At 41.8% G+C, this 16,673-nt stretch overlaps 1 protein-coding gene across 4 annotated transcripts in view; it reads left to right on the forward strand.

The window, feature by feature from the left end:
- The window catches only part of FRAS1 (Fraser extracellular matrix complex subunit 1), a 532,387-nt gene that overhangs the window by 410,417 nt on the left and 105,297 nt on the right, over positions 1-16,673 (forward strand). For all 4 annotated transcript variants that reach the window (XM_060187916.1, XM_060187915.1, XM_060187917.1 and 1 more), the window contains 6 exons: positions 787-1,034; positions 7,613-7,761; positions 8,325-8,487; positions 9,957-10,092; positions 15,150-15,340; positions 16,387-16,540. In XM_060187916.1, the coding sequence (XP_060043899.1) occupies positions 787-1,034; positions 7,613-7,761; positions 8,325-8,487; positions 9,957-10,092; positions 15,150-15,340; positions 16,387-16,540 (1,041 nt within the window). The remainder of the gene's footprint in view (positions 1-786; positions 1,035-7,612; positions 7,762-8,324; positions 8,488-9,956; positions 10,093-15,149; positions 15,341-16,386; positions 16,541-16,673) is intronic.

Genomic DNA, 16,673 nt, shown 5'->3' on the forward strand with positions numbered 1-16,673 from the left:
AGAAAATACAACAAAAAAGCACAGTGATCACAACTCAGGCTTGAACCTGGGTTTCCCACATGACAAAGCAGGCCTACTATATTCGGGTGAGCTATATCGCTATAGGTGCGCTTGATTAGAAAACACCCTCATTCTCCTAATTAAAACAGGACCTTGCCAGGTTAGTTAGAAATAAACTTTTCTGAATTTTTTTTTTCAAAAATAGTCAGGGTCAGCATTCTGTTCTAAAATGGCCATAAAGAATTATATCCTTTGTTTATGTTGAACTAAAATGCTGACTCTTACTGAAGCAGACTTGAGTTCAGTGTGATTAAGAACTTGGGGGGGGGGATGAGCTTTTCTAACGGAACTAGCTGCCTTCTGAAACTTTGAGGACTGCCCCTGAGCAGTATTGAAGGAAGGGCTGATTAATCCTTTCTTCTCCTTTAAAAAATATTTATTAATGTATTTTGGATAGAAATAGAGAAATTGAGAGGAAGGGGAGATAGCATGGGAGAGAGACACTTGCAGCCCTGTTTCACTGCTCTTGAAGCTTTCTCCCTATAGGTGGGGACTGGGGGCTTGAACCTGCATCCTTACACATAGTAATGTGTGCACTCGACTGCCCAGCTCCTGTATAGCGGTGCTGGGCAGTCACTCTGTGTTGGATGAGTGGGTGGACTAAGTTATAACAACCAGAGTTTATGATCCATATGGACTTTGAAATACTGAGAACAAAGGTGTTCTATCAGGGAACATTGTCACCCCAGAAGTAACCGATTTTGTAACCTATGTTATTCTTGAAAGGTGACACATTCACATATGCAGACATTGACAAAAATCGCCTGCAGTATATACATGATGGCTCATCCTCTCGGGAAGACAGCATGGAGATCTCAGTCACAGATGGCCTCTCAGTGACAACGGTGGAATTGAAAGTGGAAGTGTCCCCATCAGAGGACCCGGTACCTCAGCTGGCTGCTGGAGTCTCCCTAAGCATTACGGTTACTAGTAAAAATATGGCCATTATCACTAGGTCCCAGCTGGCTTACACTGTGAGTTCTTCCATTTGCCTTCTTAGTCTCCACTGCGCTCTCTACTGGCTGGCCCTATCATGGCTAAATCTCTGGTTGTCACATACATGGTCATATAGAAAACTGTATCAGCTTCCCTCCAGTTCTACTTAGAAGTAACAACACTGTGTGTGTGTGTGTGTGTGTGTGTGTGTGTGTGTGTGTGTGTGTGTGTGTGTGTGTGTGTGTGTGTGTGTTTCCTGGATACTGTCAGAGATTCATATAGACAGGGAAATGAACAAAAATTTTTTGAATTTATTGTTTTGTAATTTTTACTTATAAAAAAGGAAACACTGACAAGAACCATAGGATAAGAGGGGTACAACTTCACACAGTTCCCACCACCAAAACTGCATATCCCATCTCCTCCCCTGATAGCTTTCCTATTCTTTATCCCTCTGGGAGTATGGACCCAGGGTCATTATGGGTGCAGAAGGTGGAAGGTCTGGCTTCTGTAATTGCTTCCCCACTGAACATGGGTGTTGACAGGTCGATCCATACTCCCAGCCTGTCTCTCTCTTTTCCTAATGGAGCAGGGCTCCAGGACACATTGGTGGGGTCGTCTGCCCAGGGAAGTTTGGCTGGCATCACGGTAGCAGCTGGAACTTGGTGGCTGAAAGAAGAGTTAATATATAAAGCCAAACAAATTGTTGACTAATCATGAACCTAAATACTGGAATATTGCTGATGAAGATTTAGGGGTCTCTGTTTTGTAGATAGTTAGCAGGCCTATTTTAGGTGTATTCCAAAGGGTCCATGATTATACTAGTGTTTTTTGTTTTTTTTTTCTGAGCCTGACATCTGATATGCAGGTGGATCCAAGTTATTGTGTGGGAGATGATGTTATGGCTGTAAAAAGGACCAGAAAGTTGGATCAGCGAAGAGAGTAGCTCCCAAATATGGGAAAGGGGTATAAATATTGTTGACTGTAAACCCCATCGATTTGATCTGATCTGGGGCCCATATTCAGCTTAAGAACCTATGTGACCTCTGCATCCCTGTGGATGTGAGCTCATGTTCTGTGGTCATGAGTAGGAACGTTCCAAGATGCTCCAATTTCAGAACCTGTCTTCTTCAGATGTAGCATAGAGTATGTTGTCCAACCTCCCTTCAGAGGATGGAACATCCTCTATCATTGTTGATCCATCTTGAGGGCAAGGTCCTATGGGGGCCCACAAAGGGGTCTATTGTGTTGTTCCTGATAGAAATGACCAGTAAAAATGGAGAGAGGGATTTATTTGAGGTCTAGTCCCATCATATCTGTTTGGGAATCTCAGGACTCCCCAGCTAGGGCCCCAGCTGATGGGGTGGCCTGATAGTAACTAAAGAGTCATCATTAAAGTATGCCAGTCTCTTGCCCTTATTCAGCTTTTGCAGTCCTTACTTTGATAAGGTTAGCTTTGGAGTGACTGAGGGAAGTATAATAGGAGGTAGGTGAGGAGGTTATCTATTTCTAAGTAGACACTATTTCATTAGGAACTTCATGGTGTCTTTTTAGGTCTTTCTACTTGCTTGCTGCATATTTTGACTCACTGCAGACTATTGTGCATTTTTGCTTTCAGGTATATATTTTGCCCTAAATTATGGATACATGTGAACATATGCCCTATCTCATGGGACCTGGTCTATATCTAGGTTTTGGGACTTTGTTAGGAAGTGAACCACCTGAAATGAAATTAGAGAATCCTATGAAAGGAAAGGTCTCACCCGAGTAATGAAGCTGAAGGGTTGACATTCCATGCCTGATGTCTCTGGGCACAGTCTGAAGTAAAACTTGCTGAGGTGGTACTTGTTGCATTGGTTGAGATCAGCAGATGCAATATCATTTGGTATGAATTGAGAGAAGCATGCAGGAGAGTGAGCCCCACCCTAGAGGTTGCAGGACTGGGGGAAATACAGGCTCTATAGAGGAAGCAGGAGGATCCTGCTGTCTTAGGGTGTAAGAAGGCAATAGATAGTTATTGTCTTAATCAAATTATTTGGCAATTGGTATAAGCACAATTATTTGTGGGAAGGGATGATTGTGAATAGGAAGCAGTGCTAGTGAATCTCCTGTTTTAAAGCTCCATCCATAATAATCAGAATGGGGATTATTATTATTATTATTATTTGCTTTAACTGATTTTTTTTTATTTAAGAAAGGATTAATTAATAAAACCATAAGGTAGGAGGGGTACAACTCCACACAATTCCCACCACCCAATCTCCATAACCAACCCCCACCCCTGATAGCTTTCAGAATGGGGATTATTATAAAGAGAATGGTGGAAGAACTTATCGTACCAGTGACTGACAGGCAAATTGCATGCCTACTGAGAGAAAGCCTACACTTCACCAGCCTCGGTTTCAGGTCCAGCTCTAGACAGACTACTGGCTAAACACTACCATCGTGTTTGCAGTACCTCTGTCAGATCCTAAGCAAGTTCACCAACTCACTGTCCATCTCCTGCTTTAAGAAAAGTGGTGTGTTTAAGAGACCAAAGGTAGAATAAGTGATTCCAGTCCCCCACCACCACCACCACTCTTTTAGCCCTAACTTTGTAAGTGAGCCTTATTAATTAAACTCATCTTCCTGAGGCCTGGAGACAACTTACTTGCTAGAGCACATTCTTTATAGTTCCTGAGGCTTTGGGTTTGAGCCCCAGCACCATATGGATGGCACCATCTATGGATCGTGAGGCAGAGCTGTGGTATCTCTCTTCTCTTCCCTCCTTCTGTCTGCCTTTCTGCCTCTCTCTCTTTTCATTCTTGCTCTCTCTCTTTCTCCTCCCTCCACCCCCCTCCCTGTTACTTCCTTTCTGTGTTTTGTCAAAAAAAAATTAAAAAGTCACTTCAGAGATATTGTTTATACATAAGAGGCCCCGGGTTCATTCCCTGGTACATCACTTTCAAAAGTAAAATAGGGAGTTGGGCAGTGGCGCAGCAGGTTAAACACATGTGGCACAAAGCGCAAGGACATGTGTAAGGATTCAGGTTCAAGCCTCCTGCTCCCCACCTACAGGGGAGTCGCTACACAGACAGTGAAGCAGGTCTGCAGATGTCTTATCTTTCTCTCCCCCTCTCTGTCTTCTCCTCCTCTCTCCATTTCTCTCTGTCCTACCCAACAACAAAGACATCAATAACAACAATAATAACTACAACAACAACAACAATGAAAGAAACAACAAGGGCAACAAAAGGGAAAATAAATAAATATAAAAAAGTAAAATAGACTCCTTTTTGTTTTTTATTCTATTTCTAAAGCTAAGGATAATGAGCATAATTAATCTTACTTCTTAGTTATATGTAATGTAAATAGATGTGGGCTTTTTATGTGAAAAATGAATAATTTTGTCAAATGTGTTGAAAATAAGAATGATTATCTTAATAGAAATGATACTTGATATTGCATTTTTTTTCCTTACAAGTCTTAGAATGCCAGCCAATGACTTGGCCTTAAAAAATTACTTAGTGGCTTTATAGCCGAAGAATCTGACTATAAAATCTAGTCCTAAACAGTAGCCTGCAAGATAAAGCATTGGCCTGGGAACAATTGCTTCAATTGCATTTGCACAGATTTTCCCCTCAGATTGTCTTTTCTTAAATTATGGGAAACTGCATTCCACCCTGATTCTTCTCCTGGGCCTAGTATAGTTTCAGAACAACTTTGATTTTTTTTTTTAATTGACAGGTGATTTTTACCATAGGTTATGGTCTTTTGAATCTTATGAATTCATGAATTCATAAAAATGTATGAGTACAGATTTAATCAATAGATCACCAAGGCTTGAGAAGTGTTTGACAGATGGAAATAGTACCCCAGGAGCAGTTCCTGCCCATTAACTGCATATTATAAGCTACATATCAAAATGCAAGTTCATTGGCAACTGAACATGTATTTTTTAAAAAATAGACTGAATATGAATGTACCCACTAGAGCAGAAAGACTCTGAAAGAACGATGCTCCCCGGTTGGAAGCATAGCACATTTAAAATACCTAGCAGCCAGGTTTTTTTGTTTGTTTTGTTTTTTTCAGTAACTTTCTCTGAGGGTTGTAGGAGGACTTGTTTGTTATTGTGGGAACTGTTCCCCCAAATTTGCATAGTTATTAAGTGTATAGTCATCCAAAAAGGTTTTTAAAAAGACATACGAAATGGAGCAGAATATAAAGGGACAGGAATAGGTGCTTCTGTTCTTAATCAAACTGTCTTTGACTGCACAATGGTGACATTATGTCTGTAGAGACAAAAGGCAAAGGTTATATTCTGCAGGCTTTGCCTCTTAGGGGTTTCCAAGCTCAGCACTTAGTGGTGATGTTGTCCTTGGTATTTAAGTGCTTTAGGGCCATTTTCCTGTTTGTAATTTGGGTGGAGTGATTTAAGATTGGTCCTAAGAACCTAATGATATTTCTTTATACCAGCCACATATTTTTTTCATTCAGAATACAGTGGCATCTATACTAACATTATATAATATAGCTAGGAGTAACTAACAAAAGATAGGCAGCTTCTAGGAAAAATAGATGCCATGATCATCTAGAGAAAATCCAAAAGAATCTCTTAGAAATGTATGAAAAGTAAAAAGAGTTGGTGAAGAGGAAGATCGATAAGCACTAGTTGGTCATTTGATTTCAGTTTCTCAAACCCAGCAGTAATTTGGAATCCTACAGTCAGATGTTCCTGACATAAAACAAACACGTATTTGCCAGTGTGGGAATTAGGAGATGCTCACTCCAATCAAGAGCCAGGTCCTCTATCCTTAGAGCTCATCAGATCTCAGTAGGCAATCCTATAGAACTTTGAGTAATCTGTAAACTTCTCCTTCAGAGGTTACTGATAGAAATATTAGGATGTAATCCTTGTAAGCTTCAAAGTGTATTTAAGGACCAATGTGGATTGGGGACCGGCAGTAGTGCAGTGGGTTAAGCACACATGGTGTGAAGTGCAAAGACTGGTGTAAGGATCCTGGTTCAAGCCCTTGGCTCCCCACCTGCAGGGGGGTCGCTTCACAAGCGGTGAAGCAGGTCTGCAGGTGTCTATCCCTCTCTCCCCCTCTCTGTCTTCCCCTCCTCTCTCAATTTTTCTCTATCCTGTCCAACAACAACACCAGCAATGGCAATAATAATAACAAGGGCAACAAAATGGAAAAAATGGCTTCCAGGAACAGTGGATTCATAGTGCAGGCACCAAGCCCCAGAGATAACCCTGGAGGCAAAAAGAAAGAAAGAAAAATGAAGAACCAATGTGGATAAAATGAAATTTATTTATTTATTTTTTTGTGAAATCAAGGCTGCCCACTTGTGCAATTTCAGCACTCTAGGATGATGTGAATATTACCATCTAGAGGAGACAAAGAGAAAATCAGAGCACTGAAGTTTCCTCCATTGCCATAACACCCACTATGTGGAGCTGGGGCTTGAACCAGGATCATGCGCAAGGTTGATTCACCCTAACCAACTAGCTATCTTCCCAGCCTGAGGAACTTTGTAAAGTACAAATTTAGGGGAAATTTGCCGAGTGTTACAGCTTTGGTGCATTTGAGTCACCTCCTTCATTAGTGTCAAGTGATGTGAGGAAATGTGGAGAAACTTCTGTGATCTTGCACTGAGGATCTGAATTACCCACTTTGAAAGGTCCCTGACACTGGAAATGAGAACTAAGAGCTGCTGCCCCTCAACCACCAAGAAGGCAGCTCCCATTCTTCTTTCCATGCAGAACTGAGTAACAGGAGACTGAAGCTTTACATTTGAAAGTATACTTGACTGCACAACATTTATCCTCGTTGTTCTTGTGGTCAGGTGTTTCCATTTCACAACCAACTGCTCTACAAGATGAAGGTCTAGGGGAAACTTTGCAGGAGGATGTTGTCTGTCTCATATGTATTTCCAAAAATACCTCTGAAGGAAGGGCTCACTTACTGTCCACATGGAAACACTGAGGCCACATTTATGGCTCAGTAAACAAAGCAGACAGAAAAGGAAGAGAGCATTTGAGTATTGAGCAGATGCGGGTCCAGTCCAGATAGAATGTAATCTACACTGCTGCCTATATCCCTCTCTTCCATTTCAGTTTGTTGTGCTGAATCTCACTTAAGGTAAATTAGTAGCTAAGCTAATTTTTGTGTGTGTGTGGTTACATTATGTTTTATAATAAAACTTACCCGTTTCTAAAAAGTCAGCTATCCTAAGAGGAGTGTTGAATGGAGCTTCCAGCTGAGTTGTGTTTATGGAAAGATGGCACCTCTTTGATGATGCTTTGCCCTTCACTATATGTTGTCATGAAGCCAAACCGGTAGAATTCTTACAGTAATGGAAAGCCCTCTCAGTGTTGTTTGCCCCGTGACTAAAGTGCATTTCCCTGCAATGATCCTGAGCTACTCTTCAAAGGAAGCTTTTATCAAAGGGGTATTTGAGAATGAGTAAGTTCTGGGGTGTTGTTGAAGTTTGAAATGGCAGTGCTTTATCACTGAGGAAAAAGAGATTCATCCAAATGATAGACAAGAAACCCCTGTGATGTTTAACTAATGAAAATATTTATTCCTGCAACTGTGCATTCATATCCTCTTCACATTTGCCTGATTAGGATGATTCCTCCCCTGACTCAGAGATCTGGATTCACTTAAATTCTCTGCCTACGTATGGTACTATCATAAAAGCTACGGGACCAGAGTTGGAAGAACTCTCAGAGGGTTCCAATTTCACAATGGACGACATCAACAACAAAAAAATTCGGTAGATACCCACTTTGTATCACTTAGTAGACATTTTTAAAAAATTGCATCAAGATATTTAAACCATTAACCAGTAGCTCTCTTGAAAGAATATATTGCTTCTGACCCTATTTTAAAAGAAAGCTTGCATCCAGGGTCAAGCGGTGGCGCAGTGGGTTAAGCGCATGTGGCACAAAGCACAGGGACCGGCGTAAGGATCCCGGTTCGAGCCCCTGGCTCCCCACCTGCAGGAGAGTCGCTTCACAGTCAGTGAAGCAGGTCTGCAGGTGTCTATCTTTCTCTCCCCCTCTCTGTCTTCCCCTCCTCTCTCCATTTCTCTCTGTCCTATCCAACAACGAACAACATCAACAGTGGCAATAATAATAATCACAACGAGGCTATAACAACAAGGGCAACAAAAAGGGGGAAAATGGCCTCCAGGAGTGGTAGATTCATGGTGCAGGCACCAAGCTCAGCAATAACCCTGGAGGGAAAAAAAAAAAAAAAAAGAAAGAAAGCTTGCATCCCTCTAACCTGGCCAGTCAGAGAAGTTCATTCATTTGATTCCTCCTTTGGCTTGTATAGGTACTCGGCTCTATTTGAGATGGACAGTCATCCAGTCACTGATAGCTTCCGTTTCTCTGTCTCTGATACGGACCATAACCATTTGGACAATCAGATGTTCACCATAATGATCACTCCTACCAAGAATCCACCTCCAGTCATTGCTTTTGCCGACCTTATCACGGTAAACAGTGCTCAGATCAATAGACAGCTGATGATATTCTAGAAAGTTGGCTTCTATGAAGATGTGGGGGAAGGGGATTTCTACCTGAGCTGGCTGCCAAGTTCTTCCCCCAAAGTGTCTAGTATATAATATCAAAATGCACATTGCTTTCAATTAAGAGTTTTTCAGAAAGTATGAAAATAATAATAGGTCAAATCATCATATCCGCACATATCTAACGTATATTAGATCTGTGCATTGTGTTCTATGCTAGATGCATATAGTATCAGAAGTACATTAAAAACGGAATATATTCCTGAAGAATTATAATCTGATGTTAGTGGCATGGGGCTATGAACAGTGTCATCAAGTCAGTTATTATACCAGGTCGCTACTTACCATCAAATATTAACATCTCCTCAGGGCAAGGAGAACAGAGAATACATATAATGTATCTTGATGACAAAAGTTGCCTAGACCTGTGTTCAAGGGTTCTGCCACTTACTGAGTGACCTTGGAATAATTATGTAATCTAATTATGTCATCTTTCTTAGCCTTGATTCCTACATTTTTAAAAAGAGACTGCTAGGTGGAGGACTGCTCTGATAGTAAAGCAGCATTTTGTAAAAACCCAAATACTGTTCCAGTGTAGGGTGTGGATTCTGTAAAAATGAATCCCCTCTCTTCACCCTGCTCTGCCTACAGTCTGTGATGCCAAGAGCCCAGGAGTGGTTTTGTTAAGCAACTGAAAATTCAGAAAATCAAGTTGCTTCTAAATGGTCCGGATCTTTCTGTTTCTGTACCTTAGGGACACCATTTGGACCTTTCAGTTCTGAGTCAGGATGACCTTCTACTGTGTGACTTACAGATATTCTGACATTTAGCCAGGAGGAGTTCAAAATCACACTTACTTGGTCATAACCGGCAGACTAGCAGGAAATAACCAGCTCAGATGGAGGAGTTAGCACACAGGGCAGGGTTCCCAGGGAAAGAGTTGGGTGTAGCAGCTGCTTTTATATATACTGATTTATTTTCCTCCTTGACATTAAGAAAAAGTGTAGTCAGTGGGACCTTTATTCCGTTTGGGAATGTGGTAGGATGGACAGAGTGACATAAACAGTATGGGAGGGCTGGCTGGCTCGTTCTGCAGCTGAGAACTTGCAAGTGTGGGTGTGGCAGGAAGCAGCTGCCCTGCCATATAGCTGTGCAGAGGGTGATTAGGATGGGCCAGCACTTCTTTCTCCCTGGATCCATCATGCAGGGAGCACAGCTTTGAAGGGAGGCTCAGGAGGGAGCATGGAGTCTCTCTGAGCGATGGCCCAGCTGCAGCAGCCTACACATTTTTCATCCCGCCTAGAAAGAGTCTGCCTCCTTCAACAAGTGAAACTTAGGTTGGAAGGTCATCCCAGGCAGCTTCCTCCCCCCCCCCACCCCGCAATTATGTGCAACCATTTAAGGACTCCCTCTCTCTCCATTCTTTTCTTCCTCAGGTAGATGAGGGGGGGAGAGCCCCACTCTCCTTTCACCATTTCTTTGCTGCTGAGGATCATGACAACCTCCAGGGAGATGCTGTCATTAAGCTCAGTGCCCTGCCCAAATACGGCTGCATTGAAAACACAGGAACAGGTACCCTTTGTAGCTCCCCTGGAGAATTGCTCAGGATGGGAGGTGAGAAACGGAGGGGCTAACTGCCTCCAGTTAAACCTGGAGATGGACAACCCAAGTGGGATGGAGACATTTCAGAAAAAGTGGAGGGGTAGTTCCATTCATCGAACAAAAATTTGCCTAGTCTTTTCAGTGTGCCAGGCACTTTTTTTTTTTAAGTACCAGGGGTCCATCAATAAATAAAGTAGTCAGAACCTCCTACCTTCACGACACTTTAGGTCCTGGTAAAGGAATACAGGTAAGAAACCTAATAAACAAGGGACTCGTGTAAGATGTTAGAAGATAATCAGTGGCTGTGTGAAAAAAAATTGAGCATGGTAAGGGACTTGGAGTCCCTGCAGAGGGGTGGGACTTCAGGACTGCACTCAGCACTGAGAATAAGGCATTAGGAATGCCCGTCCTGCTTCTAGGAGGCAGTTGCTGTTTAGCTGAACCTTGCCTTTGCTTCAGCTCCTTCTGAGAATATAACATGCATTGGGATATGAGCTTGTCTGTCTTGTAGCCTCTCCTTGACATCCCTCCCCCCACTACCACCATCTGCCTAGACTTACTGCCCTTGGTGGCTGTCACATCAGCAGGGAGGTGCAAAGGAGTATGCTGTGCACAGGACCCCCAAGACCAGGGTGACTGGCATCTGAGACAGCTGCTGGCAGGTCACTGGGCTGCTGCCTCTGTGACAGGCACTCTGGCACTCTGAGGTCCCCGAGTGCCAGCCCCTGACTCTAACCATCCTGCAGGTCCCAGCTTCCACAGAGAGGCCCCAGATTGACAGTGTCTGAGGCCATCACTGTGTTTGGGATTTGAGCCAGGTCACTGGGAGTTCTGTTAGCATTGGTTCCCATTTTCCTGCTGAAAGCCATGATCTCTTCCTTATTTTGATATTTAGTGCATGCACTTAAATGTGCTTATTGCTGGAGCTGGCAGGGACTCACTCAGTAGAACGTACACATTCCTATAAGCCAGGATCTGGGTTTGAGCCCTGGGTTGCCACATGGGAGTGCTGTAGGGGAAGCTCCATGAAGGGTGGAGCAGTGTCTCTCCTCTCTTTGTCTTTATCTGTCTGTCTGTCTATCTATCTATCTATCTATCTATCTATCTATCTAAGAAAAGAAAAAAATATGGCCATAAGAAGCCATGGAGTTGTGTTGGCACCAACCATAGCTTGGTAGCAAAAACAAGCAAACAAATAAATAAATGTTTGTGCTTATTGCTGACTTGATTTATCTCAGCAAGTGTGCATGCTGGACACATGTGAAAATGGGTCAGACAGCCCCTGCCTGGAGTAGGCGGCAGATACAATCTCATTAGTTGTAATAAATGAAGTACCAAGACAAGAAAAGTACTTAGGACAAAGCTCTTTTGCCTGGGAAGGCAGGACCATTTGAAGAAGTGACTGACATAAGAGCTGGAACTTACAGGTTTAGTGGGAGTCAGTGTGGGCAGAGAGAAGGGCATGGGCACAGGTGTGAGAGTATGGCTGTCCCTGGCCTTCTCTCCGGTGGTTATTATTATTATTATTATTATTATTATTATTATTATTTTGCCACAGGGATTATCAGTGATATTCAGTACCTGCAGGACAAATCCACCACTCCTTGTGACCATTTTTTCCTTTTCTCTCCTTTCTTTTGTTCCCTTCCCTTCCCTTTCCTTCCCTTCCCTTCCCTTTCCTTTCCCCTTTTTTTGATAAAACAGAAATTGAGGGGAGGGTGAGATAGAGAAAGAGAGACATCTGTAGCCTTACTTTACTACTCCTGAAGCTTCCCCTGTGGAGGTGGGGACCTGGGTCTTGAGCCCAGGTCTTTGTATATGGTAATATGTGTGTTCAACCCGGTGTGCCACCACCCAACCCCCACCAGGTGGTTCTTATTTAACCATCTTATTTAACCTGGAATGCATATAGTGTTTATATATGCACACACATACACACACACACACACACACACATATATATATACTGTAATATATATATATATATATATATATATATATATATATATATATTTGCCATACACATTACAAATGCCATATATGCATTTATTCAGACTATTTCACTGGTCAGAAGTCAAATCCCTGCCACTCCTTTCTAACCAGCCTCTCTGAAAAGGCAGTTCTCAGACATCAGTGTGCATTGACTTTGCCGAGCATCTAGAAGAGCAACTCCTGGGCAGCAACCCTAGAGTTTCTCTCTGAGGGGCTGATAAGGCCTGTGCATCTGCATCCTTAATAACCATTTCTATTGGCCCAAAGACCACACTTGGAGAACTGTTGCTCTACAACACTCTTTTAAAAATATTTTATATATTCATTTATTTTTATTTCATAGGACAGATAGAAATTGAGAGATCGGGGGAAGAGAGAGAGATCTGAGAGAGAGAGCTGCAGTACTACTTCACCACTCATGAAACTTGCCCCCTGCAGCTAGGGACTGGCAGCTTAAGCCTGGGTCCTTGCACATGGTAATGTGTACATTTGACCAGGTGCAGTACTGCTCAAACCCTCTACAACACTCTTACAAAGCATGAGTAAAGGAAAGACATTCAGCAGGCAGAATGATTGTCCCAAGATACATTACTTAAGGGCCTCACCCTTTGCTCTTTAGTGAAAACTCTTTAGCATGTTTCAGAGCAAGTGAAACTTAAGCATTTGAAGCCATGAGCTAACAGCATTCGAGACTGACTGCTCATGAGAATGTCTTTTTTTAAAATGGTTAGAAGAGGATTGGCAAAACGGTTCACTTGTATAGTGTGCTGCTTTGCCATGCACATAACCCAAGTTCAGTCCTGACCCCCTACATATTGAAGGAAGCTTGTACTGCGGTCTCTTTTCACTCACTGTCTGCCACTCTGCCTCTTTGTTTCTATCTTTAAAAAATGGCTAGAAGAAACAGATTTAACTTCTTTCCAGCAAAAAGGAGAGAAACAGAACAAAGCTATTAAGTGTGAATTCTAACTCTTTGGGCTTTCCATTCATTTAGTATCAATAAGAATAGTCAGGACTCGCCTTGATTTATTACAGTGTATCACTGGGTTCCAGCACAGTGCATAGTAGATGGTTCCAGTGAGAGAGAGAGACACCTCAAGAACCATTTAATTTGCACATAGTTTAGGAAGACAAAGAAACGCATTAATAAGAATGATTTATGAGAAAAGAAAGTGCATGTTTTTTTAATTGGAGAACACAGTGATGGATTTGCTTATTGAATTATTTGTTTTTAAATGGCAGGAAATAAGGCATACCCTATTATAGTATTTTTTAGGTATCATTTGCTTTTCTTAGACTGCTTTTGATCCAAATGAAGAAGCTAGACTTCTCAGATTTATGGTCACTGGAAAGAGAAAATAAATATTGGGAGGTATTATAGTCAGTCCTACTAGAAACCCTAAACTCTATGTCCTGGAAATCATATGTCTCTTAGACTTCTCTGCAAGGAGAATAAAATCTGAGGGATAAAACTTAAGAAAACTTACATCATTGGGGGGAAAAACAATATTTCCTTTGAGTTATTCCAAGCAAATTACTCCTTCCTGTTGGGATGGCAGCAAAAGATGACACTATTTTTAGTTGAGGAAGTCAGTGAACCTTTAACTCATGACCTGATCAAAGGACCATGGACAAGGGAAAAAGAAGATCTTGTTCCCTTCAGATCTTTATCTAGTGTTTCCTTTGTTGACATACCGCTGGAGAATTTTGGAAGACACATGATGAGATAGAGGCAGATGAAAGTAGCACTTTTTCTTTTTCTTTAAAAGAAAAGCAGGGTAACAATTTAGAATCAGTTAGAGAATCAAGTAAGAGACAGGTCAGGTATACTATTCAAGGGCTGAACTCAACTCATGCAGAGATTTCCTTAGGAACTAAAAGGCCAAATGAAACATGTTTAAGGAGATGTCTCTTGGATAAAAAGGTATCCATCTAATCTTTTCTTAAGTAGAGAAGGAAGCTTCCTCTTGCAGGATATGACAGACAAAGGGGTTTTGAAATTGACTGAAAGCTGAAGTAAAACCTTTGTTATTATGTCATGTTACTGTTTGTCCCAGGATTTTTTATTGTACATTCTTACCAAAACACTCTTTGTTTCTATACCATATAAAAGAGTAGTAACATTCTGCGTGCCTCCATGCATACTTTTAAAGGCTTGTATTACTTACTTTATTAACTAGAAATAGAAAGAAAGGAAGCTGAGAGAGACTGGCAGATGAGAGCAGCACTCTGATACATGTGGCCAAAGTGATTGAACTCAGAACCTTGTCCTTGTTTAGTTCAGACCTTTACCACTGCACAATTTCCCAGGCCACTCTTCATGTATATTATCTCATTTTCTTTTCATTAATAGGAGACAGGCATTTTCTTTCTTTTTTTGTTTTCTATCCTATATATATATATGAAACATTAACAAAACCATAGGCTAACAGGGGTACAACTCCACACAATTCCCACCACCAGAAGTCCATATCCCATCTCCTCCCCCTGATAGCTTTCCTATTCTTTAGCCCTCTGGTAGAATGGATCCAAGGTCATTGTGGGATGCAGAAGGTGGAAGGTCTGGCTTCTGTAGTTGCTTCCCCGCTGAACATGGGCATTGACAGGTTGATCCATACTCCCAGCCAAGACAGGCATTTTCTATGAGATGAGAAATAACAATCCACAGGTAACATAGCACTCTAGCACAGTATGTGGAGGTGTGATGCCCTGCGTTCATTCCTTGGCCCCATATGTGCTCTGGTGCATTCTCTCTCTCTCTCTCCCTATTTCTTTTACACACACACACACACACACACACACACACACACACACACACACACACACACACACTAACCTTTTTAAAAGAGAGAGAAGTGAGAAATAATAGGGAAATGGGATAGGGATCTGACCCTCAAGTCTTCCAACCCCAGTCTTGTCTTTGTTCCATCCTCACACATAGATCCATCTTTCATATGCTGCCACCATATTTTTTTGTCTAGTCTCATAGGCAGGGATTTACAGAGCAAGATAAAAGTTTTCTCATGATGATGCAGGTGATCGGTTTGGCCCTGAGACTACCAGTGACCTGGAGGCATCGTTCCCTATTCAAGATGTTCTGGAAAACTACATTTACTACTTTCAGAGTGTTCATGAAAGCATTGAGCCCACCCATGATATCTTTAGCTATTACATAAGTGATGGAAACAGCCATTCAGAAATCTACAGCATCAATATTACCATTGAGGTAAGGTTTTGGATGTGAATGTTGGAGAAGCTGAGCCTTTGGCCATACCATTGCACTATTAGATAGCTCTATATAAACTCAGAAGCTCAGTAGCAACGAAGGCTGGATGTGCATGGTTTTCTCTTTATGGAAGTCAGTTTTAAAATGTATCCCCAACCTTAGGGGGAAATTGTAGAATTAAGATGACATGTGTACATGGTCCAACTTAAAAATACGAATTTCTGTTTTGGGGTAAAAGAAATCTAATTGTTCTATGTAGAAATAGATGGTTAGGGTTACACAGAGAAGCCTTGCCAGTCTTCTACTTAGATGAAAATTGTCACAAGCCTGTGTCTTTCCCTGGAACAATTATAAGTGGTTCTTCATGTGCACTTTTTTAATATTCTGGTGTATGTACTCTTTAAATTGTAACATCAAAGAGACATGTTTCTCGATGCTGTTATTTATTCTTTTTTGAGTGATCATACAGGCTTGCTCTCCCACTCCAGAGACAGACAGAGAGAGAGAAAGACAATGAGAGAGAGAGAGGACAAATCTTGTATATGGAATGCCCTCTGCCTTAAAAGAAATCAAATGCACGGTTCTTTCAGCTTTCTCCAGGAACAGAGATGGAGATAGCTAGCTCTGGGACAAAGAGAAGGATTTAGGAACCCAGATTTTTCAGATATGGTGTCCCTTTATAGATACTATGACATATCAAGGTTTCCAAAGCTGTTTCTGATTTCAAGTAATGTGCCTTTTTATTCCTGGAATATGTTTGTTCTTATCCAACCACATATACATGGTTTTGGTATGAAAAATAAGATCCTCAGACCTGGAGAAGATATCCAAGATTTCCATGAATGGTCCATCAGCATCTTTCCAAAGAGGCATTTTGTGGGACTCTTCTTTTAGACTGGTCATTTTGATTAGGAGAGATGGTGACTCATGCAGTACCATTTTGGTAGTGAAATTCATTACAGTAATATTGTCTGGATAGTGCTCATGTACTTCTATCTCAAACTAAGGCCTGTGTGACACTTATTTATCATTATTGCTTTGATCAGAGAAAGAACGACGAGCCGCCCAGGTTGACCTTGCGGCCCCTCCGAGTGCAGCAGCTCTCAGGAGTGGTGCTCAGCAATTCTACTCTGAGCCTGCAGGATCTGGACACGCCGGATCATGAACTGATCTTCCTCTTGACAAGAAAACCTTATCACGGTAGGACACGGCAGCCCTGGGATGCTCCTTAATTGAGGCACCCAATGATAGCTTCTGGAGATAAATGTGCAGGTTTCATTCTCCAGCTTTGCATGTATTTATAACTAGTCCACTCTTTGCATCCAAGTATAAT

Source organism: Erinaceus europaeus, chromosome 3, assembly GCF_950295315.1.
Source record: "Erinaceus europaeus chromosome 3, mEriEur2.1, whole genome shotgun sequence".
In the NCBI taxonomy this organism is placed as follows: Eukaryota; Metazoa; Chordata; class Mammalia; order Eulipotyphla; family Erinaceidae; genus Erinaceus; species Erinaceus europaeus.